At 45.5% G+C, this 22,681-nt stretch overlaps 1 protein-coding gene and 1 pseudogene across 1 annotated transcript; both read left to right on the top strand.

Annotated features, from left to right (window-relative positions):
* The first annotated feature begins 413 nt into the window (after positions 1 to 413).
* On the top strand, positions 414 to 1,726 carry LOC121837391. The gene is made up of 3 exons (XM_042293009.1): positions 414 to 439; positions 1,088 to 1,475; positions 1,538 to 1,726. Exons 1-3 carry the CDS (start codon positions 414 to 416, stop codon positions 1,724 to 1,726), a joined length of 603 nt encoding a protein of 200 aa, XP_042148943.1.
* Positions 1,727 to 1,829: 103 nt separating this feature from the next.
* On the top strand, positions 1,830 to 21,317 carry LOC121837387 (annotated as a pseudogene).
* The last annotated feature ends 1,364 nt before the right edge of the window (positions 21,318 to 22,681 follow it).

Below are 22,681 nucleotides of genomic sequence, written 5' to 3'. Positions count from 1 at the left end.
TGCCCCAAGGGGCTGAAAATTCATCAGCTGAATATACCAGCAAATTTTCCCTTCAACGAGGCACATTCACTCACGCGCTAGCCGGCCTTTGTTCTTCCTTTTGTTTTTGGCACAATTGCGCTGATTAAACCTTCATTTTTCGTTCATTTTCACGTCGCTTTCATCCATGGCAATATCTCCAGGTACACAGGTCGACCAAGAGTGCAGTGCTAGAGCACTCTCATCGCAGCAAGGTGCAGAGTCCCCAGTAGCATCACCTGGCCCAGCAGAGCCTACCACGAAGCTTCAGTCTGGCAGAGCTCTGCAAGCAAGGCTGCCATCACCCATCCCTAGGACGGCCTCCAGATTGCAAGTCCCGGACCAACTGAGCAAGCAAACTGACAACAGCCGTCGCAGGTCGACACCTATACCACATGAGGGCAACAAGAGTGAAGGTCAGGTAAGTTCCAGTGATGTACTGGATAGGCCTTGGTATGCAGGCAGCGATCGTGAGCAGGACTCGTCAGATGAATCCAGTGACACCGACAATGACGTGAGCATCGACAGTGACATGAGCATCGACCTGGAGGAAGAGTCAAACGTATCTTCCGAGCCTTGGAGCGACATTGACTTGGGTGAGGAGGTGCACAAGCCTCATAGACGAAGAGATAAATGCCACACTACGGCCGGTTTGCTTTAAGGATGACCACAATTAAAACCCAACTCGGCTACTAGGATAGATATTTTTGGGTAACATCACTGACAGAGATGAGAGAGACGTCGGGAATAAATGGCAGCAACTGAGTACAGTTAACTTTCAACCGTAATTAAAGTTAACCGAGCTTCAAGCAAACCAGCCCGGACGGGTTCTTATCATTAGAGGCAAATGCTGGTCACAAATTTACCGTTCAAAAACGCTAAATTTTGCCCAGGATCACCTTTCTCATGATCGTGGGCCAACTCTTGACGATATTAAACATGTTTACATTGCAGGTGCTGATACAGAGGAGCCTGATGCTCGTGGTGAGCTCGACTGCAGCTATGTGCTCTCTGTAGGCGAAAGCTTCCTGAGGTAATACTTCAGAGGAATCTCCAGTGTGTGTTACAGTCGTGTTTACATTATTAGTGACCAACAGGACCCTGAGAAGGTGCCACCACATAAGGAGCGCAAGTTCATTGTCTTTGAGGGCTGCCTCTTGGAGCGCTTCCGGGTGTGCCACACCTGCTTTGGCCCTTGCCGCAACACCACTGCAGTCAGCGGCACTCTACTAACGATAACAAGCACCTGTACCAACGAGCACAAAGAAACATGGAGGAGCCAGCCAAAGGTGGGTAACAAAGCAGCAGGCAATCCATTGATTTGTGCGGCCATTCTCTTTTCAGGCGCCGATGTTGCCACTACCTTGAGGTTGCTGAGGTCCATCAACATCTCAACCATCTCGGACCGTCTCTACTACTACTACCAGGAGGGTTACCTGCTGTCTACCGTGAAACAGGTCAGTTAGGAAGTGGCTTCATAAATTAAGAGTGTCATTTAAAAAGCATATTTGCTTGCCAGGTGTACGAGCGACGCAACACCGAGCTACTGGAAGGACTACGAGGCAAGGCCATCGACCTGGCTGGTGACGGGCGCTGTGACTCGCCAGGGTTCTCAGCGAAGTACTGTATTTACACCTTCCACGAGGCGACCACCAAAAAAATCATCCACATGGAGCAGGTACAGGTTGGTGAGGTAAGAACTTACTAATGAAGGCAAAGGAGGTGACTATATACTGATATGCCCCTTATTTACAATCACTTGCCTTTGATAATCCTTTTATGTCGGAGTACAGTGACTGCTGAGCCATTAAATGTATACATATTGGTATCAGTCTGATGAAGTGGCCTCAAGCAACGCCAAAGAGAAGGTGGCCTTCGTCCGTGGTTTCAACAAGCTCAAAGATCAAGGCTTTACGATTAGCTCTTTCACGTCAGGTATGTAAAAATTGCCAGATAGATTGCCAGCTCATTTGGTCTTTTCAGACTCTGTACCAAACAAACCCTTATGCAGACCGTCACCCGGGTGTGCAGCACCACATGAGGACCCTGGAGAGTGGCACAGCACACTACTTTGACACGTGGCACCTTTCAAAAAGTTTCTTGCGCGAGTTGTTATTAGTGATTTCCTATATGGGAATGGCCAGTTTATAGCTAAAAAAACAAACACTTTTCAAGGTGTGAAGAAGCTCCAGGCAGCCAGTCGGAGTGGCCTCTGCAAGGAATTGGAGGTGTGGGTCCAGCCTGTCACCAATCACCCTTATTTCTGTGCCATGATGGGGGACTGCAACGGCCCACTTCTGGTGAGTATGTGGCTGAGCCTTCTTAATGATGTGGTGAACAAGCACAGCGGCCATGGTGGACCTTACGGCGAGTGCCTGCACCAGCCACTCACTGATCGCTCTTGGCTAGTTGTGGGTAAGTTCAGTATTCAATCATTTTTTCATATAACCCTTTTGTGATTCTGATGGGGAGAAGAATACATACGGTATTTGTCAACAATATTTGTTAAAGCTGTGTACTGATTCCAGGCTCACCAGCTTACAACAAGCTCCGGAGCATCATTTCTAACCCCCGGCTCATCAAGGACATCCAGCACCTGTCGTCTGGGTCCGAAACATACTCCGTGGAATCCTTCAACAGCGTGCTCATTAAATTTGCCTCCAAGTCTTGGACATTCAGTCCAGAAGGAATGATGGCAAGGTGAATCAACGTTTACCGGAACTTTATCCGCGCCTTTATGATCGACCGTTTTCTGCCACACTTCCCAGTAGCACATGGGTTCCTGGACAGGGTTGGGCAGTATCGCGATACAAATGTATCGCAATAGTATTTCAATAATACATTTCGTATCTGTATTTCTGTATCGCGATACATTTTTTCACCAGTATCTGTATTCCTGTATCGAAATACATTTTGGAATGTTTCTTTGTATCGCGATACAATCAGGATGAAATGTATTTCGTTACATTTCTTGAGAAATAATCCCCCCCCCCCCCCCTCCCCTGAAAAAAACAAAAATCAAGTTCGAACGCATATTTTTTATTTGTTTTTACTTCTGAGGGTATCAGGGTTAAGGATATGCTGGGGCATTGTTGCTATGCTGACCAAAGTTCCTTCCGATTCTCCCAACTATTTTTTTATGCGTCCTCTTCTCAATTCTGAGAAGTGTTGCGTAGTCGGGGACTCGAACCAGGTGGCGTGCCAAGAGTGGAGTCAGAGCCTCTTCCACCGCAGGAATTTCTTGAGTCATTGTTTGCTGGCATTCAATGTCCGCTTATAAATGTATCTCTTGCCTTAGCGTACACAGTACACCCGTGAGCGATATGAAGGTGAACAGCCCTCTTCTCGTTTTTGAGGCTCCTGCAAGTTTCAGAACAAGCTCTGTTCGATAAGAGGGCCAGAACGGAAAGTTTAGACCCCAAGCGACGTATCATTTGGGAAGTTGAGAGTTAATATAGCTTTAGGGAGCCATAAAACGGGCAAGAAACCAGGTAAGGTGTTCACCTTCATAATGCCGGCGGGTGTACAGCACTGTTGCAGCACGAGCCTGGCGGTGGTTGACTTGAAATAGTAGGATGACTCACGCAGTGAAGTTCAACACATATTCGAATGCGTCTGCGGCTGCGCCAGTAATATGGCTCAAGGGTACATCAGCCGATATGAACGTGACGCGCTGCGCTGGGGATCCGAAACCCAAGAAGGAGGCCAGACGTGGCCTCGCTGTGCCGACCCAGACTTCGTACACCTGCGACTCGTCTCGAGCGCGCTGTTTCTCGGAGAGCTCGCACCTGTGGCGGCAATATCAGGTCGCAACCCACGAGGTCTCTGTTTGGGTGATGCTAGGCGAAACTTGATTACTGCAATCCATGCGTCGGTGGCAGAGGGTCGGCAGGAAGGACCTTCACAACAGGGATGCCATAGTATCTTTTCTTTCAACCGTAACAGAAGATGAGACACGTGTTCCAGGATGCTTCAAGTGGTCCAATAGTCTCGAAAATTCTAAACGACACTGCCTGCACCATCTTCAACTAGGTAACCTACAACGAAGTACCTATTGCACTTTCATACAGCAGCGTGGTAAAGTTTAATGTTCAAGGCCCCACCTACAAATAAAGAATACCAGTTGATTCCACCGTGACGTCATGTGATCAATGTTGGCAGGGACGTCCTTATTGGACAGGGGCGTGGTGACGTTTTGATGGGATTTAGGGTGACAAAGGTAGAACTATTTTCGCATCCCTCGTCAGACAGACAGGATGTCAGAGAAGGGACCGCGGTCAATCATTGGTCGAACGTTTTTTTGAGCCCTTTGAAGGCTCCTCGTCGTCCGAAACCACTACCTTCAAGGAAAATGCCAAGCCTACTGGAAAGTAATTTCGGGATAAAAAAAGCTTCCACTTTAAACTTCATGCTTCACATCAGTTGGCGTCTCTAACAAATGTGAAAAATGTATTCCGGTATCAGTATTTCTGTATTTGTATTTCTGCCCTCCCTAAAATGTATTCCTGTATTTGTATTTCCAAATACTTTTTGCCTCTATTTGAAATGTATTTCCGATACGCATCGCGATACATTTTTACAGATGTATTTTAGTATCAGTATTTTGGCTACTATTTTAATGTATCCCAGTATTTGTATTTTCAGATACATTTTTGAGTATTTCTGCCCTACCCTATTCCTGGAGCACCAAAACTTCCTCAAGCAAGGTTATCTTGCATCTAGTTTGTTGCTTATCTATCCGTGTTGCCTCGGCTTTACATTCTCTATATTGGTAAGGAGATGGAACAATAGGGGTGAAGTTTCATTATCATCATCATCTCCACAAACAATCTCTATGTGATAAACAAGTCCGGTGCTAGCACTCGTCTAGCGTACACCGCATCATTTCTGAGCTTGCTGCATAATTGTTTGCAGTGATATGGTGCACACTTGCTGAATACCACAGTGCTTGAAGCAGGCTTTTGAACTGGATATATGCAGTGCAGAGGACTGTAGCACGTACACGACGATGCAGAGTACACTGTCCACCGTCGACTCTAGTGCACTGCTGCACTCATGACATAATTACAGTTGAGCATGTCTTCTCCTTCAACGAGACACTGCTTGCATGTCTGAAGAGACAGGGAAACTGAAAAGAAGTATGTGTTTTGTGAATCATCCAGCAAGTCATAGATGCCACGCCGACCACACACAATCCAGCGTGGAGGGAGGCTCGTAGGGCTGAAGCCCCATAAGCCTCTCCCCTGGCTAAGCCGCTGTAACACATGCACTTGTTTTGCTATTCAAGATGCAAAAGGAGACTATATTACCTGGGTCACTACCAGTTCGGCCGGCCCTCGCGGAAGGGCCAAGCGTGGATTAGGGCCGAGCGAGCCGGAACTGCCGAGTGTGGGGGCGAGGCCGACGACTGCGAAAGGGCCGGGCGGGGTGTCAAGGCCGAAAGAGGGGGGAAGGCCGGGCACGGCGGCAAGGCTTAGGGAGGCGAAAGGGCCGAGAACGGGTGTGGGGATTAGAGCGATGAGCACACGCGTGGCAACTCCGGCGTCGCGGGAATTCCTTGGAAAGAAGACCGATAGATGGCGCGCCCTGTTTTCGCTCCTTTCTGTTTGAAGACCTGTTTGGTTTGACAAGTTAGTCTGGAAACCTGTTTTTTCTTTTCTTTTTTTAAAGCACAGTTTATTTGCAAAAATTTCATAAGGAAAAATATGAAGGAAACCAACCCGTCCTGGGTTTTGAAACCCAGGACGCGTTGGTTTCCTTAATATTTTTAATTGAAAATCCACTCGCTAGGTAGGCCAAAGTTGCAGACCTCTTATCCGCTAGGCCATGGACGCATGAGGGATTGTGCGTCAACTTTTTAGGAATATAAATAGAAAAAACGGGAACGCACATCTCCTGTTTTTTTTTGTTTTTTTTTTTTCATTTCTTTTTATCACGAATTTTAACAACCTCAAATATACTTGCCGCAGCTAAAGGACAGCAAGATGTTTCCTTTCAGTCGTGATTAAAACCTGTCGAGTCCCGTAAGACACCGGAATCGAAATTTTGTAATTGGTGCGAGAACAGTAGCCGTGGTTCCAGCCGGCCCGTTACGCGCCCAGGCATAACTCCTTGTCGCGTTACCAGAAATGTTACTGTCTTTTATATTCAATTCATGTCTAAACTCTCACCACTGTCCCGTATGCAAATTTTATTTAATGCAATCTCACCATATAGCTTGAAGATCTTCACAAATCTCCCAGTTTTTCGCAGGAACTTGGCAAGTCTAGTTTAAAGTTAAAACTCTATTGCATTTTGTGTGAAGTGTGCGACCTACTTGTAGTCATGCTAATTTGTACATTTTAAGCTGTGCGTGTGCTGTGTTTCTTCGTTTTGTCTTGTGTGCGCCAATGTCACAGACCCGCGTGCTTTTTTTGGGGGCACATTAAATAAACAAATTATTATTATTATCATTATTATTAAATAGTATTATTATTATAACTACTCCATGGCTGATCGCACCGCTGAAGTGTATCGCATCGAAGGTGCAAAAACGGTCTGCTAAAAATGAGGGATCACGGATCGCAAAGCACGCATGGAAGTACACACTAGAGTCGCAGCTCTACATTATTACTGTACAAGTCACTCGCGTCGCAGGCGGAATCTGCGCGAGGAAGACCGATGATTCAGTTCAGTGAGAGCGCGCTTGAGAACAGACGACAAAACACATCACCTCCGCAAAAAAAAAAAAAAACTTGGTGGGTTATTTTTTAGACGATATACTGCGCCCCAAGCAGCACACCATTGTTTGACCAAATAGGCCCGAAACTGGCAAATATTGGCTCCAACGTTGGCCTAATGTTGATTTTCTCGAAACCGTTACCCGATCCAACGTTGGACCATTAACTAATGCTAATGTAGGACCACGATTCAACCAATATTTAGGCTAATATTGGACCATCATTTATGCCATCGTTGGACCGCCTTTTAACCAAAATTTAAGCCCAACGTTGGGCCACAATTCCAGCAGCACCTAAATCATCATTGGACCACTATTCATTGTGAATCCTCCAACCAATATTGGCGTCCAAGTTTAATCATTGGCTTATCCAATATTGGCTCCCAGCCTTATGCCCTGGCTATTTAAATTTCGGCATCCGATTTCAAGCGCGGGTTGCACTATTTTCGGCAGCCATTTTAGCGGACATACAACTTTCTTTTCAGATGTATTTATAGTGGTCAGTTGAACACTATATACATCTGAAAAGAAAGCTTCAGTAAACAAGCCACATTCACTGTGGAATTTTTTTTTATCGCATCCAGGTAAATATGGAAGCATGCAATTGAAAATGTACCGTCAATACATTTTATTAAGTATTACGATTAAAGAAAAATTAAAGCAAAAATGAGTGCCAGGATTCACCCCTGCAAGCTGTGAACCGGGCAAGAACGTGATGGCCGGGATCCCACGCAGAGTTCTGGGCTCACAGTTCTGAAAGAAACAGAATCGGGGGCTTCGATTCAGGTGCCAGTTCCCACTAGGCCACCTCATACCACTGTAAATTTAAATATTCATTTACCTTTCATCTTCAGTCACTGTCAGTTCTCTTTTACTTTTGTCAATTATGAATATCCAAATAAAATCTAGCTTTATTATTCGTCGCCCTTTAATCAACTGTTCGATTAATCGATTCAGTTGCTCTCTAACATAAAATCTCAGAAAAGCCTACCGACTTTTTTAATGTTTACTTTTCTATAATTAAAAGTTTATTTTCCAGCGAATATTTTTCGTTCTTTTGTATACAATAAACTTGAGTATTCTAGGAGATAGCAGTACTGCCTTATATAACAAATAGATGAGCAAGTAAGACACCTGGGCCGACTTGCTGAAATCAGCGTCCCAGCCAACAATGGGTGAAAAAAAGCACTGCAAAGGGTGGGGCGCGCGAGCGTCTTGAGACGAGGTATGAGTCGCGCTCAGCTTTTGCGCTGGCTTTGACAGTGCTTTCCCTAGTCTCAGCTGAGACGCTGTTTCCAGCAAGCCGGCATAGGCGTTAACTGTTGTTTTGTTCGCCTGACTTGTCCTAACTCAGAGCTCAACCGATCTAGTATGAAATACTGATAGTGATTAAAGAAATTAATAAAATAGTAGAAAGGTTAAGCCATAAATTGCTTAGCCCTATTCTTGCAACATCATAGGGTTCCTCAACCCTTCATCTTGCCTTAAGACCTGTTAATTACAATCTTACCATTTAAATTAACACCTATATCTCTACGTTGATTTGGAAAAAAAAATAACTTTACATTTACGGCATTTGCGGCACAGAAATATGTAGTTACAAATGTACTAATATTTCCTCCATAATATTTACCAGTTATAAATCAAATCACTGGCCTTTTTCAGCTCACCAGTGTCAAATGTACTACGAATTTAACAGTTCAATAAATAGCCTGTTATACGAGAGGAACATTACAGTTGAACAGAACATAAGGCTTGAATCAATCAAGAATTTCAAATAAATCACGCACGTAAAAAAAGCTTGACGAGTAAAGAAAATGACTGGCACTCCACTTCCAGCCAACAAACCGAATTTGGGGAAATAAGGGTTAACCAACGCTTCTGTGGTATTCAGCTTTAGATATACTGGGAGGCAAACATCTTGCGACACGAAGACACCCATATTTTAACAGGAAAAATAAAATAAAAATGACTTCGAACATAAAAGAATAACCAATCAGAACGTCAGTCTATTAGAATAAAAAAAAAATACTTACAATTAGCGCTGTATAAGGCCTGTCGGGCCGATCTCTGTGGGTTACAGGCTGGACTCGTCGGATATTCCTGTCACAGAGTTCGACGCAGTCCAAACTCATCGGATCATGACAAAGCGTACATTGCGTAGCAAGAACACATGTCCCCGATGGTCAAGAGGTCCTCTCTTTGTCACTCACATGGAAGGAAGGGCGGTTCGTTGCGTCTTCGGTCCGTCTAAGCTAGTAGTGACATGTATGCGCACAACAAAGGAAGGTCACAGGTGTGTAGGGCTGCCGAGAATATATCCATGGTTTGGACTAGAGCCACTAATTGAGCTGCGTCTAAAGTATCGGCACTCCGCTCGCTGACAAGGAAGCTCATGTGCTTCGCTTTGTCGCGAACTGTTTAAACATTTGTGGAGGACGAAAAAGGCGTTTTCTCTGATTTCAGATAAAGCTTCACATAACTGCCAACCATGATTTTAAGCCACAATACGGCCAATGGGGTGGTTATCATTTGAGCCCGTTCTCGTTTCGACGTTCTCACTTGGCCCTTCTCAAAACAACCATTCTCAAAAAGATCTTCTCGCTTGGACCTGGCGTATTTGGCCCTTTCCCATTTTGTCTTTCGCATTCCAACCCTCCTCATTTGGGCCCGTTCTCGTTTCGCCCTTCTCATCTAGCCCTTTTCAAAACAGCCATTCTCAAAAATATCTCGCTTTGACCCGTCGCATGCACTTGACTCTTTCTATACCAAAATCGTTTTTTAGGGTAATATTAATACATTGATATACTTCGTGTGTGTGTGTGTGTGTGTGCCACACTGCAGGCATACTCTCTCTGCGAAGGATTTTAGCAGCGCATCGAGGTCGTCGTAAAAAGCTACTAGCTGACAATTAAACAGACCAACTACATATCGCAGCCAAATCATATTCCGAAATGTCACGTTATTCGAGGTCTCTCGACTTGGGACAATGCCACCACTTCTATAATGAAGGGGTTCTCAAAAGGGGGTCCGCGAAGCCGTGTCTCATCAGTCACGCACGGCGATATTAGTTGTCTTTCTTCACATTGAGAAGAAACGTTCCAAATTTCGGGAGAGTACTCTCGTGCGTGTGTCAATGAGATAAGTCTACTTTACATTAGCAATTAGTTATATGCATTTATTAAATCATTATCATGATAGCTTATACCTTTCTATTCCCCGCACCCCAAACAGGGTCCTCCATCATCTCCGCCTTTCTAGAAAGCGTCTGCGAAACATCAATGGTTGAGAACCACTGCTATTATGTATGCTATTTCTGTTCAAACAAAGTTTCCAAATTAAATGTTCATCGCTTTTTTTTTTTTTTTCTTGTTTGCTTAGATGAAGGGAAGCAGGCGTCAATGTACAATTCTCAGTGCGTACCTCTACACATAACATATATCTGATGGTATGTTGGGAACCCAACTAAGGTAAGGCTCATCAACAAAGCCGCGAAGGCATAACGACATTAGAAGCATGCCGAACTAGTGTCATTCGGTCGTAGCGCGAACGGGCGAAATGAGAATGGGGTCCAGTTGCGAAAAACACGATTCGGATCTTATGAGAAGGTTCAAACGAGAAGGACCAAATGAGAAAAGGTCGAAATGTGCACGGTTCAAATGCGAATGGGACGTTTTGAGATACCGTTACTCTGAAGCGTAGCTTATTTAGTGGCACAAGTTTTGACAATCCGCATGTTCAAGATCGCACTTGGCATTAAGACGGAATGCGCTGCTGGATATCGGAGCTTTAAAAACACCGTTTTTGCCGTTCCCAGTAGAGGTAGCGTGGATGGCGAAGATGCCGAGCCGCATCGCACGATAAAAACAGTCCGCTAAGCAATAAAATGCACTAAAACAACTTAAAAAATGGCACCACGATGTCCTGATATGCGCACGTTGATCTTGCAGTTATTTTCTCTTGGAGAAAAAAGCTGTTTCTGCCCGTTTGCAGTTCCCGGTTGCGCAACACTGTTCACGATGGCGAACTACGTCGATTTTGCCGAAAGTTCCCCGAACCATTCGAACAGTCCCTACCGTCCTCCAGTCGACCCCTACCTTATCGTCTGGCCTTGGTCAATGTGACCTCACTTTCTGTGTGTGTTTCGCGGGCTGGACTCCGTCACCCCTTGAGCTGAGAGGGTAGTGGAAGCCAAGGTGTTCGGTGAACCAATCGCACGTCCAAATTTAATCACGTGATCACGCTCCTTCCCGTAACCACGCGCAGAGAGCGGGGCAGGTGATCACTGATCCGGCGGGCGCGTAGCTCCCCCTGCACTGTCAGCTTAGGAATGAACGGATTCCTTCTCGCTCAAGGACGCCGAGTCCTCTTTGCCCACAAAGGAGATTTGTGTGGGGAAAACGGGAGGGTAACTGTTCTCTCATCACGTCTCTCGCCCTTTCTGAGGGAAAGAGAGGGTGCGCCATGAGTTTAGCCGAGCGACCTTGGTAAGCAATCCGTTCCGAGGCCGTTAGGCTTGCCCCTCCCAGACTTGTACGTAATCCGTTACAAGTAACGAAATTACTTGTAATCCCTTACATTTATCAGTAATTTAGTAACGGAATAATTACATATTTTCTAGAGTAATTTTAAAGTAATTCCGTTACATTTTTTACGTAACGGATTCCTTGTAATCCGTTACATTTTTTTTCAGGACCAACCCCCCCCCCTCCCCCTTCTGAAGAAAGGGTCGTTTTTAATTTGGTAATGTCGAGCGCAGTGACACTGTCACGCGAATTGACCAGCGCAAAGGGAGGCTTGGCACTCTTCAGTTCCGCAATCCCTTTTTTGTTTTGCAACGCCAAGCCCCTGAATCTATTTTTTTTTTTAGACCCTAACAACAATTAAAAAAATCCAAATAAACATTTCTACAAAAAAAGAAAAAGGAGGGAGGGGGCAAGTTATATCCGCTTTTTTTAGTCCCTTTGTTTTTTCTTTGCGATCGAAAACTGGGAGAGGAGGACACAAGTGATTGTGTGCCTCTTCGAGAAGCTCGAGGTGGTAAGTGGACAAAAAAAATTAACAATGTCCTTCTCGGTTATAGGGACTACGACCATTTTCATAATGTCACAACAAGAGACAACGCTCCGTCTGCCCTAAAATCCACTAAAACAGATGTGATAATATGTAAAGGTGTTATTGCCGCAAGCATCCTCGTTCGTCGCTGCACACTTATCATCTTCTGTTAGAAAATAGGATGTATATTTTTCTGCATCTTTCACATTATTTGACGCCGTTTTAAAAGCTACTTAACCTCTAGGGTTGGCCCTCTTTATTTGTGAATTCCAGCCAGGTTATCTGCATCTCAGTCACCCTTTTATGAGTCAGCTTTTTGCGAGCACTTGGAAAATGGTAATAGTCTTCCTTTCTTCTTTTTTCTGTTTTGCCCCAGCAGGACGCATCTCATCTCAAGCAGATATTTTTACAAATAAAACATAATGGTGGCTGACGTAGACTTGATATTCAGTGCTTGAGGGGTGAGTGAAACTCGTGAGTGGGGCCATAGCGCGGCTTACTTAGTACTCTGCCCTCCGCTGCCCGTGGCATCAGCGGACGTCTATCTGGAGAACACCGGAGTAAACTGCAGTCGGTTCGTGCTCCATGCGGTTTTGAACGGCACCAAAAAGGTACACACGGCAAACGTGCGTTTACATTACCTTGTTTTAACCGACGCTCTAAGTTGTTATGAGTGTCCTTTTTTTTTAGTACTTATATTTATATACTAGGAGCTTTGTTTGTATTCACCAACGTCTCAACCGAGGCTCGACCTCTTCATAACCAAAGGAACAAGAATATGGAGCCAAACCTTATTTATTATTTAATTATCACCTTACTGTTACAACTATGTTTTGCTATTGCCTGGCAATATATGGAGGTATAGTAAGATGGACATAAATCAGTTCTTATTCTAGTTTTGGCTAGATGACATGATGACTTCCACAGCTTTGCGATTTAGACAATGGAGAATTTTTGGTAGATCGGTCCGATGACTCCGATAACGATGCCCGATACACCGCCACCGCCTTTGCGCATGCATCATATTGTTATCGGGGGCATCGGAGGAATCGGAACGATTTACTGAAACTCTCTTTTATCAAGCAACGGCTGCAACGACAAAGCTTTGTTCTATCTTCGAGGTTAATAGTACTTCCATTGCTTCGCTGAAGAAGCTCAATGCAGACCATAAAGCATTCATCAGGAACAATATGGCAGTCCCATCCAGTGCCACAGTTCAGTGGGTGTTCAGCGTAGCAGTCGACATATTGAGTAAGAAATAACCCAAAATGTCTGGCGAGACTTTCGAGTGCCAGCTGTTGCTCAAAATACTCAGGGTCATTAAATAGAACAGCTTGCAACAATAAGAACTTGAATAACCCCCTTCCCTTTGTTTCTTACTTGAGGACAATAATGTTGAAAGTAACGCCACGAAAGTAACGGATTACTTTTTGGAGTAACGGTCAGTTACTTTTATGCGAGGGTAATTGTAATTGTAATAAATTACAATCTAGCCTTGAGTAATTGTAAATGTAATTCCTTACTATTTTTCAGTAACGTGTACAAGTCTGGCCCCTCCCCTGTGCTCTCTTCTTTCTCAAATACTTCCGTCTGTCTCTGCTCAAATTTGCTATCCGGGTGTCCCAAAACGAATGAGGTAAAGTTTGCTTATATATATAAAAAAAAGAAAATTCTAGAGCAAAAGGACAAAAAGCGACTGAGAGACACGAAGCTCGAATCTCAACTTGAAACCTACTGTCAAAATTAAAAAGAGCTAGACAATAAAAATAAAATGGTTACCAACGAAAAAAAAGGGTCGATATAAATTTCAAGAAAATTGTCGGCCTTGTTGGCGTTCCCTCAGAGCACCATTGAAGCTAACTAGATTATGCTTCAAAATAAACAAAAACAGGAGAGCATGCACAAAAAAAAAAAAAAAAAAATTCACCTAAACATGTGGGATGCGCTACATCGGTAGTCTAAAATATCAACGACATATGGGCGATCGTACGTATGTAGCATGATAGCCCCACGTACAGAATCCCTGTGCAAGCTTCAACCAGCATTGTTCCAAAGACGGCATGATTACGTTACACACGCTCGCGTGCCCACTTATTGTCGCTTAATGCGGAGGGCAAGTTCGTCTGCTCCTTGCGCAGGGGGGTACCGGTGACGTCAGAACGCCGAGCCCTGATTGGCTGATCGAGCCCCCCTATCTGAGCGTCGTCTGCTTCTTTGCAACGTCGTCTGTTCGCAACGTCGTCTGCGTCTGTCTTACGTTTCCTGCGACTTTCGGGAGTGCAGAGGCCAGATTCACAAAACGATCTTACGCCAAAAATGTGCGTAAGACAAAACTTAAGAACAAATTCGTATTCACGAAACAAAATTTTCGTAAGTTTTGCGCAGGTTACGGCGAAATCCTACGACAGCTCCGAAGCTGTTACGCACTTCTTACGATCAAGTCAGCATGGCCGACAGCGTCGCGGTCGCGACGACCCACGGACGTTTATTTTTCTACGTGAGCTTCTCACGCGTCCTGACTTCAAGCAGCAAGAAAAAACTAAAAAGTACTTGAAACAGACCACGACGAACAAGAACGCTGGATCCACAGACACCGGGGAAAAGCTCCAACGGCGACGATTCCACCGAACGCGACCAAACGAGCTGGGCAGTTAGGCCTAGCAGGCACTCCGCGACTCGGCGACCGTCTGCCCACGACCGGCAGACGTGCTGAATGGAATATGCCCGCGCGACCCTTGTGAACCCTTCCCGTGTTATACTTTGATCGCTGACCTCAATTTTAGATTAAGAGGTCAATTTCTTCCTCTTGTTATCTCCTTGTTTCCCGAGGCAACGGTGACTCTCGCCGGTGAAAAAGCGGCGAATCTCCGACAGACGCAGGAAAGGTAAAGCAGCCATCGCTTTGACTAGCAGACGTAAAGCAGACGACGTTAACTGCGCCAACCCGCCGGCGCCGTTAAAGAGTGAGGGGTCTCGCCGCACACGAATGGAGGTAAAAAGTATTTGGGAGGGAACTTGCGGACACTAAGCAAACAAACCTCGGCGCCCCGGGACACCTCGCCAGTGAGTCCTTTGACTTTCCTCCTTGATGCGCGTCTGCTAGTTGTTAGACGAAAACAACGTACCGCTCGAGTTATTTCGTCTGCCCTCCCTTAAAGGCCAAGTCGAGTTCGCTCCGAAAGTCGCAGGAAAGGTAAGACAGGCGCAGACGACGTTGCGAGCAGACGACGTTGCAAAGGAGCAGACGACGCTCAATAGGGGGTCGCGATCAGCCAATCAGGACTCGGCGTTCTGACGTCACCGCTACTTCCTTTCTCATGCGCAGAAGACGAAAATGAGCCAACTTGCGAGGCGTATTAGAAGCAAAATGCTCCGCCGTCACGGTGAGGACCCGACCACCCGATCTGGGGATTCGCGTCATTGGCTCCTGATGAAACTGGACATTTTAAGGCGAGGCAAAGGGGCGGTGTGTCAGTCGTGGTCATTTCACACGGAGCTTTTGTCATCGGGTGCTTCCGTGCACCACCCGATCGTACATAGGTCATCAACATTCTGTAAAGCGGTCTCCTTCATGGAACTTCGAAGTCCACTGCAATAAGTGTTCGTGTGATCCTTTGCTGGATAAAACACAGATTCCGGGGAAGTAGGAATCCAAAAAAAGCGGAGAAATTTTTTAGGCGTTCAAAATCAGTGGAAATGAGTATGACGGTTGCATGAGTGCGTCGCCACTCGTTTCGTTAAATAAGGAATTCAAGTTCATTTAGGGTGAGGTATAATAAAATGTGTATATATGTTCGTTTTCTTTTTTTTCAAAATAAAATTTAGTTGTTTGTAGCGCTCAGGGTGTGCACGCCTACTTCTTTGTGCTCATTTCTTTTGCGCCTTTAAGTATAAGATTTTGCACCTAACTCACTTCTGGTTAGACTCGAAATCGCAACCAACATTTTCGTCTGCTATCAGTGCCTTGACGCCATGTTGGAGGCAATCTGCGTCTTATTGTGGCAGCGTCGTCAGAGAGCCGTCCTTTTATAATCACATTTCAGAATATATTTTTCCCTAGTCAAACGCAAAGAGGTGCCTCATCTGACACGAAATGTTGTCCATAAACCCGTAGTTGGTGTACGAAGCTTGTCTAACATAATAATCTAGAGCGAAAGTCCCATGCATTTGGCCACGACGGAATGGCGAGGCATAGACGCGTGGACATAACGGCAGCCCTAGTTGGCGGTCCCGATGAACCCATTTTGGTTGAGACGCCTTAATATGCACAAAGAAACAGCAAAACATATATAATTTCGGTACCATGCTATTTTCTTTTTTACTTTGCAGAAATGCACCTGAATCGCGCGCTGACAAAATTAAACAAAGTTTACAAGCGCTCGAGCAACTTCAACTTCTGGAGGCAAAGCTAACACGCCTAAATCAACCTATTTAGGCATGCTTCCAGTAATAAGCTAAAGGTATTTCGAGACTAAAGCGTGTTTCACATGCAGCGGTTCTGGCCCTAGAGCGGCGCGATTTCTGCCGTGGCGGCGCTCTGGCCAGCACCAGCGGTTGAGCGGCACGAGCGCCGCGACGGCAGAAATCGCGCCGCCGAAATCGCTGCATGTGAAACACGCTTACCACTGACCATTATATGCCACTGCGTTCTTGCAATGTCGATGAGTAGATTCTGCATAACCTTTACGTGTGCGTTTAGCGTGACATAAGAACATTGAAAAAGCGGGTTCAAAACCTCGATCCACGAAGTTCCTTCAGCGTGGCGCAAGGGTGCTCCGGCAAGTTTTATGTTATCAGCTCCACTCAATATCGGTGACCTAAATTTTGGCCCCAAATCGTCGCTTCGCCTGTCATGGCTTATCTGTCGACACCTTTGTATGGTAAGGGGTACCAGTTCTCCTAAAAATGGTGCAATGTCCATCGTGCCCGCACTTTATCCCAGCCTGTCTTTAGCCAGCAAAATTAGGTGAGCTTTTGTCGGTGAGCTTTTGTCCGGCTACCTAGTGAGCTCGTGCACAAATAGAAACTCAGTGCGACGTCAATTGCTTTCTCATAGAAACGCGGTTAATTAATCTTAATTCTTTTTTTTTTACTCGCCTTGCACTTGTTTTACATCTCTTTTAAGCATCTCTGATTGTTCTTCCCCACCATGGCAATCCCGTCGCTTTTGCTTTATGACATACCGCCCCCGACTACGTAATCTTTCAGGATTTTCATGATAAAATATATACCTGAACGTTAAGCTGGGGTCACACTGCTCATAAATCCTACGAAGGACGGTCTGCAGACAGATTCGAACGCGAGTCACCGCGAGGTCCGTTCTTCGAATGCCGCAGGGCAATGAGTTGAAGAAGAAACATGGCACGCGGCATTCGAAACACGGATCTCGCGGTGACTCGATCGTGTCTGTCAGACTGTCTTTTGTATGAGGTGTAAGCAGTGTGATCCGGGTTTCAATTTAGAATTCTGTCGGGCCTTTGGATCAAAAAAGAGCAAATCCCATTCCGTAGTTCTCCTCATTTGTATGGTATCCAAACGTTTGCTTAGTAGGCTTTTTCTTTGCAAATTATCTAGATTGGTCGCACACATAATTCGGAGTGCACAGAATGTGTAATATGTGCGATAGGCTTAGCTGCCCCCGTAGGAATATTTTTAGTTTTTTTTGGCCCACCTCAGACACCACACATCAAGTGTACTCCGAATTTATCCTTGGGATCATGGTAAGTTTATTTTTCTTCTGTTGGCAGGGCTGCAGAAAAAAATGAGGTTCTGCCTCTTGCCTTTCACATTGAGGGCTCATAAAGTCGGAAGTAGTAGTACGCGACGAAATGAAGCTCCTGACCTTGCCGCGTGAAGACACTGCACTGCGCAAAAGGCTCTGCACTGCGCCAGTCAGCCTAGAGGGGAGCCAAGAGGCTTCTATGCAAACAGGGCTTGTGCCCGCGCCCTTTTGGGCAAGCACATAGAAGACAAAGATGTTGAGACAATAGGGAGTTTTAGTAGATCGTTCCGATACCTCCGATAGCCCCGATAACGATACTATGCATACACAAGGGAGGCGGCGGCGAAGTATCGGGATATCGTTATCGGAGTCATGGGAACGATCTACTAAAACTCTCTAATTTAAGAGCCCCGTGTATTATAGCGAAAGCTAGAGCACGAGTTCATAGCGCTGCAAGAGGATCTGGCTGCACGAGAGCTCATGCAGCGGGATTACGCTGTTTCGCTTTTCCAGACTTCACTCTGCTGTGACAATCGCTCGCTCGCTCGCTCAAAATGTGCGTTAAAAACGAAAGGTTTTTAGGCCGCGGTGGAAGAAACACATTTTTCCTCCACCGTGCTCCACGCCAGACTCGTCAAACCAAACAGGTCTTCAAACAGAAAGGAGCGAAAACAGGGCGCGCCATCTATCGGTTTTCTTTCCAACGAATTCCCGCGTCGACGAAGGAGCCACGCGTGCACTAATCGCTCTAATCCCCACCCCCGTTATCGGCCCTTACGCTTCCCTTAGCCTTGCCGCCGTGCCCGGCCTTCCCCCCTCTTTCGGCCCCGACACCCCTCCCGGCCCTTTCGCAGTGGTCGGCCTAGCCCCCGCACTCGGCAGTTCCGGCTCGCTCGGCCCTAATCCACGCTCGGCCCTTCCGCGAGACTCGGCCCAGGGGAGATGCTGCCATATTACCTATCTGGATGCGTTAGGGAGAAAGTATTACTGTTATGTATCTTGCACTAGCCTTGTGTCGGTTGTCTTCCATGGCAGCGAATGCATTAATGACTGCTGTCAAAGGGTTTGTTTGCCACACAGGTTTGGTGGCCACTAGGGAGCGCCACTCTTCGATCTTCTCTCCAATAGTCCCAGCCACTCGGCAGAGGTCTTGAAAGCATCATTCAAAGGCTCTAAATGCAGGGATTCGTTTTGCAGCGTTCTTTTGAACACGATAACCATATTGTGTTTTCAATCCAGGACCCTGGTGGCAGTGCTCCACTTTAATAAAAATTTTGGGCGCGAGCAAGCTGTAAACAAGGAAGGAGAACAATGCTTCAGGCTGGTGTCATCCAAAGCACACAAGGGCAGACACACTGTGACAGAAAATAAAAGCAACTCAACTTTCCGTAGGTCATTGCTCAAACGCTTTTTTTTTTTTAAACTCTTAAGTTAAAGTATTGACTTCTAGGGTACCGTGATGACCTCCTGGACGAGTTCGTGACCTGCTTGGAAAAATGGCCGACCTTCAAGGAGTCCCGCAAGGCGAATGTGTCGCATCATCCTCCACCGATGTGTGTCAAGTATATAGGGCACCAAAGAGTGACCTGATTGCGGCCAGACAGTTACGCTTCACCTCTCGTGCTCGGTATGTTTTCGCAAGTTCTGCAAATTTCCTGATAATGGCGAAGCTTGTTAAAAGAAATGTCAATGGCCCAACCGCCTCTTGGTTACAATAACACGAATAATGTTTCTTGTGTAGTCACATTTCCCACTTTTGTATGGCTGTCTGTTGAACCCTTGTAGGAGATAATTGCCATTACAAACAATTTTGTGACTTATACTTGAAACTTACCCTACAGATCTTCTCACGAAGAGACATGAAGCACCTGCGTCCCTCTGCCATTGCCTTGTTCATAACTAAAAGGTAGGTAACACGAAATAAGATTATTTTTTAGCTTCTGCAGGACGCAAGGATGTGTCCACATTGACCATATCCTTCAAAATCGGAGGGTAAGCACCAGCCTTTGCAAGAAAAGGTATGTACTGTGCCTTGTTTCTTGGTGCTGCAATTTTTTGTTGCGTGGGCAAGTGCCCATGCCTGTTGCTCTTGTGCCTTTGTTCTTTCTTTGCTCAGGAACAGACATGAAGCACCTATGTCCCCCTGCCAGTCGCGTCTTCATAAAAGGTAAGTAACACGCAAAAAGATTTTTTTGTGCGTCTGCTAGATGCAGAAATGTATGATGTGTCCACATTGGGAATTTCCTTCAAAATCCGAAGGTAAGCACCAGTCTTTGCAAGGAAAGGTTTGTACTGTGCCTTGTTTCTTGGTGCTGCAATTTTTTGTTGCACGGGCATGTGCCCTTGCGTGTTGCTCTTGTGCCCTTGTTCTTTCTTTGCTCAGGAACAGACATGAAGCTCCTATGTCCCCCTGCCAGTGGCTTGTTCATAAAACGTAAGTAACACGCAATAAAAAATTTTTTTGTGCGTCTGCTAGATGCAAAAATGTATGGTGTGTCCAAAGTGGGAATTTCCTTCGAAGTCCGAAGGTAAGCAGCAGTCTTTGCAAGGAAAGGTTTGTACTGTGCCTTGTTTCTCGGTGCTGCAATCTTGTTGAATCGGTAAGTACAATTGTGCGCATTGTTGTAGCAACAGAAATTGAGTGCTTACTTTGTACTCCTTACCACCCACCCCCTTCCCTTCCCCCCCCCCCCCCCCCCCCCCGTGCCAGTGAGGAAAACAAAGACCATGGCAACATGAAGCTTTCCTCTGCACAGGCCATCATTCTGAGGCTTTCCCATAACCTTTGACATACTAATTATCCCTTCCATCATCTGTACGTAAAATATCTTGCCTTGGGAAATAAAGACTACACCACAAAAATTTCAGCTTGTGACTCCTTTATTTCTTTGGAACTCAACACAGCAACATCTGTTGTATACAGTTTTGTGATTGCTGCACCATTTGTGCCAACGTTGCACCAAAACTTAATTTCGCTGTAATAATACTGGAAATATAATAGCTCGGGCCTCGCTGCCTGGTATGCGAGCTCTCCGAACTTTTGACTATCGTTTCTAACAACACACTATTCGATCGCATTTCATATGAAAGACTAACAGTACTTGAAAGTTTCGAAATAATTCTCATGTTCGTCGCCTATTCCGCTAGAGTTTTAGTTAGTCTCGTTGTGTGCGCTTCTCCTCGCGCACTTGGTGTGTTGTACAGCAGAGAGGACACAGTACTAAAGCGCCGTTCACACACTTGCAACTCAGTAAGTCCGAGAGAGAGAAGACCGGTTTTTAAGCCTCTTGCGACGTCTTAGAACCAGCTCCGCGGCAGCGTATCCGGTCCTAAGATGCCACAGGAGGCTTAAAAACCGGTCTTGTCTCCCTCCATCCTACTCGGTTGCAAGTATGTGAACGGTACTTAAGAATTCAGCGCCGTTCTCTATATTGCCCACGGCATGAGGGTGACCGAGCTAAAAAATATGGAACCGAGACAAAGAAAGACCCACAAGTGAACATGAAGCACAGGCTTAGAGGGGTAGGTAGTCGAAACCCCGGTATTCCTTGGATGGAAATGCCTCCCGGATAGCTCGGACGACGCAGGAGGGCAAGACCTTCCGGTTTCCCTTTCCCAGCTTCTTCCAGATCTACCGGCCAAACTGGCGGTATGCCACATACCTGAATTTTCTGTTGAATCAATAGAAGGATGACATGGGTTATAGATTACGGCAATATCAATTTCACTCAGGTTATGCAGTACAAAGAAGTCAAATTCGATAAGCATTTGCTAGAATTGGGTTCCCCTAATACACTGAATTGAGTAAGCTTGTCGGCGGTCAATGTCGCATATCCACCAACAAAGTTCATGTTCGTTAAAACTCTGCTCGTTATTTCGAGTGCGGAAGTTAATTCATGCAACATGATATACCGACGGCAGAATAAGCATTTCTCTCGAACATAAGAGTGATGCACCTTACCCACTGAAATTGTTTCTGCGATTATATAGGCACCATACGACTATTCAGCGACGTTTTCTATGATAGCTGCACGACAGCTAAAGCTGGCTGAACATCAGCAGGCATGCTGCTATCATAGGAGAGTTGTAAGATCTGAGAAAAAAAAAATTGAGTATCATATACTTATCGATGGAAACTTTCTTTTTTGCTGATATTGTGCGATATGATCTAGTCTAAGAAAGTCGTACTTGTGGGTGCTTCTTTGTCCTGCGAGTTCCCTATCGTTTAGTTCCATCGCCCTCATGCTGTAGGCGATCTGGAGGTCGACGGGATTTAAGATGGCACCAAAAAAGTCCTTGTGCCTGGTGATGCATCTGGCACCTGCCTTGGAGGCGATCTCCTCCACCTCAATGCAGCAGAGGCATTTCTGAGAACTGGCCATTATTTGACACTGGCCACAACTGCACCTGCAGTGAGATATTGCAGGAGCTAATACCAGCACCACAGTGATCAACACGATACAGATTGACTTGCTTTGAAACTTTGCGAATAGACCTTTCCGTAAATATGGGGTGCCCCCAGCGTCTACTTTACGCGTTGTGACGTTGAGATGTACGGCACGTGAAATTATCCAAGAAGCGAAGACGAAGTTGACGTTTGGTTAACAGTTTGTGATTTCAGAACGCAGAAATAAAGCAAAACAGACTATGTGCTTACCTTCTTTTGCATTTTTATTTCAGACGTCGTCGGAAAACAGACGTCGTCGGACCACGATTGCTTGGTCGGAAAGCACTTGGGATTGAATTCACGGATTCTTGTGGTCTTCAAATTTATCTGTTTTGTCCCAACATGAACACGGGAAAACCGTCAAGTTGCACGGACCACCAGCGGACTACGTTTTTTCTTTTCTGTTTTTTTTTTATGATTCCTTTCTTATTCTTTTTAAATACGCAATCGTTGCTTGGACCCAGACCTTGGAGGCTAGTCGCGGGTCCAACATTAGAAATAACCTTTACAGTGCGGCAGGCAAACAAAACAAATGTACGCACAGATCAAAGTATACGCAAGACAATATACATACTAATTGAAAAACAGAAACAGGACATGATATTGAATTTATTCATTGGCTTGCAAATTAAAAAAATACTTCTTTTAGGATAGCAATATATGGGGTGTACATTTGATGTCGGTAGGGATTTTATTCCATACTAGGGCACCGTTGAATTGA

This window comes from Ixodes scapularis, unplaced genomic scaffold (assembly GCF_016920785.2).
Source record: "Ixodes scapularis isolate PalLabHiFi unplaced genomic scaffold, ASM1692078v2 PGA_scaffold0__279_contigs__length_252992795, whole genome shotgun sequence".
Lineage (NCBI taxonomy): Eukaryota > Metazoa > Arthropoda > Arachnida > Ixodida > Ixodidae > Ixodes > Ixodes scapularis.
This window is presented reverse-complemented; position numbering and strand designations above follow the sequence as displayed.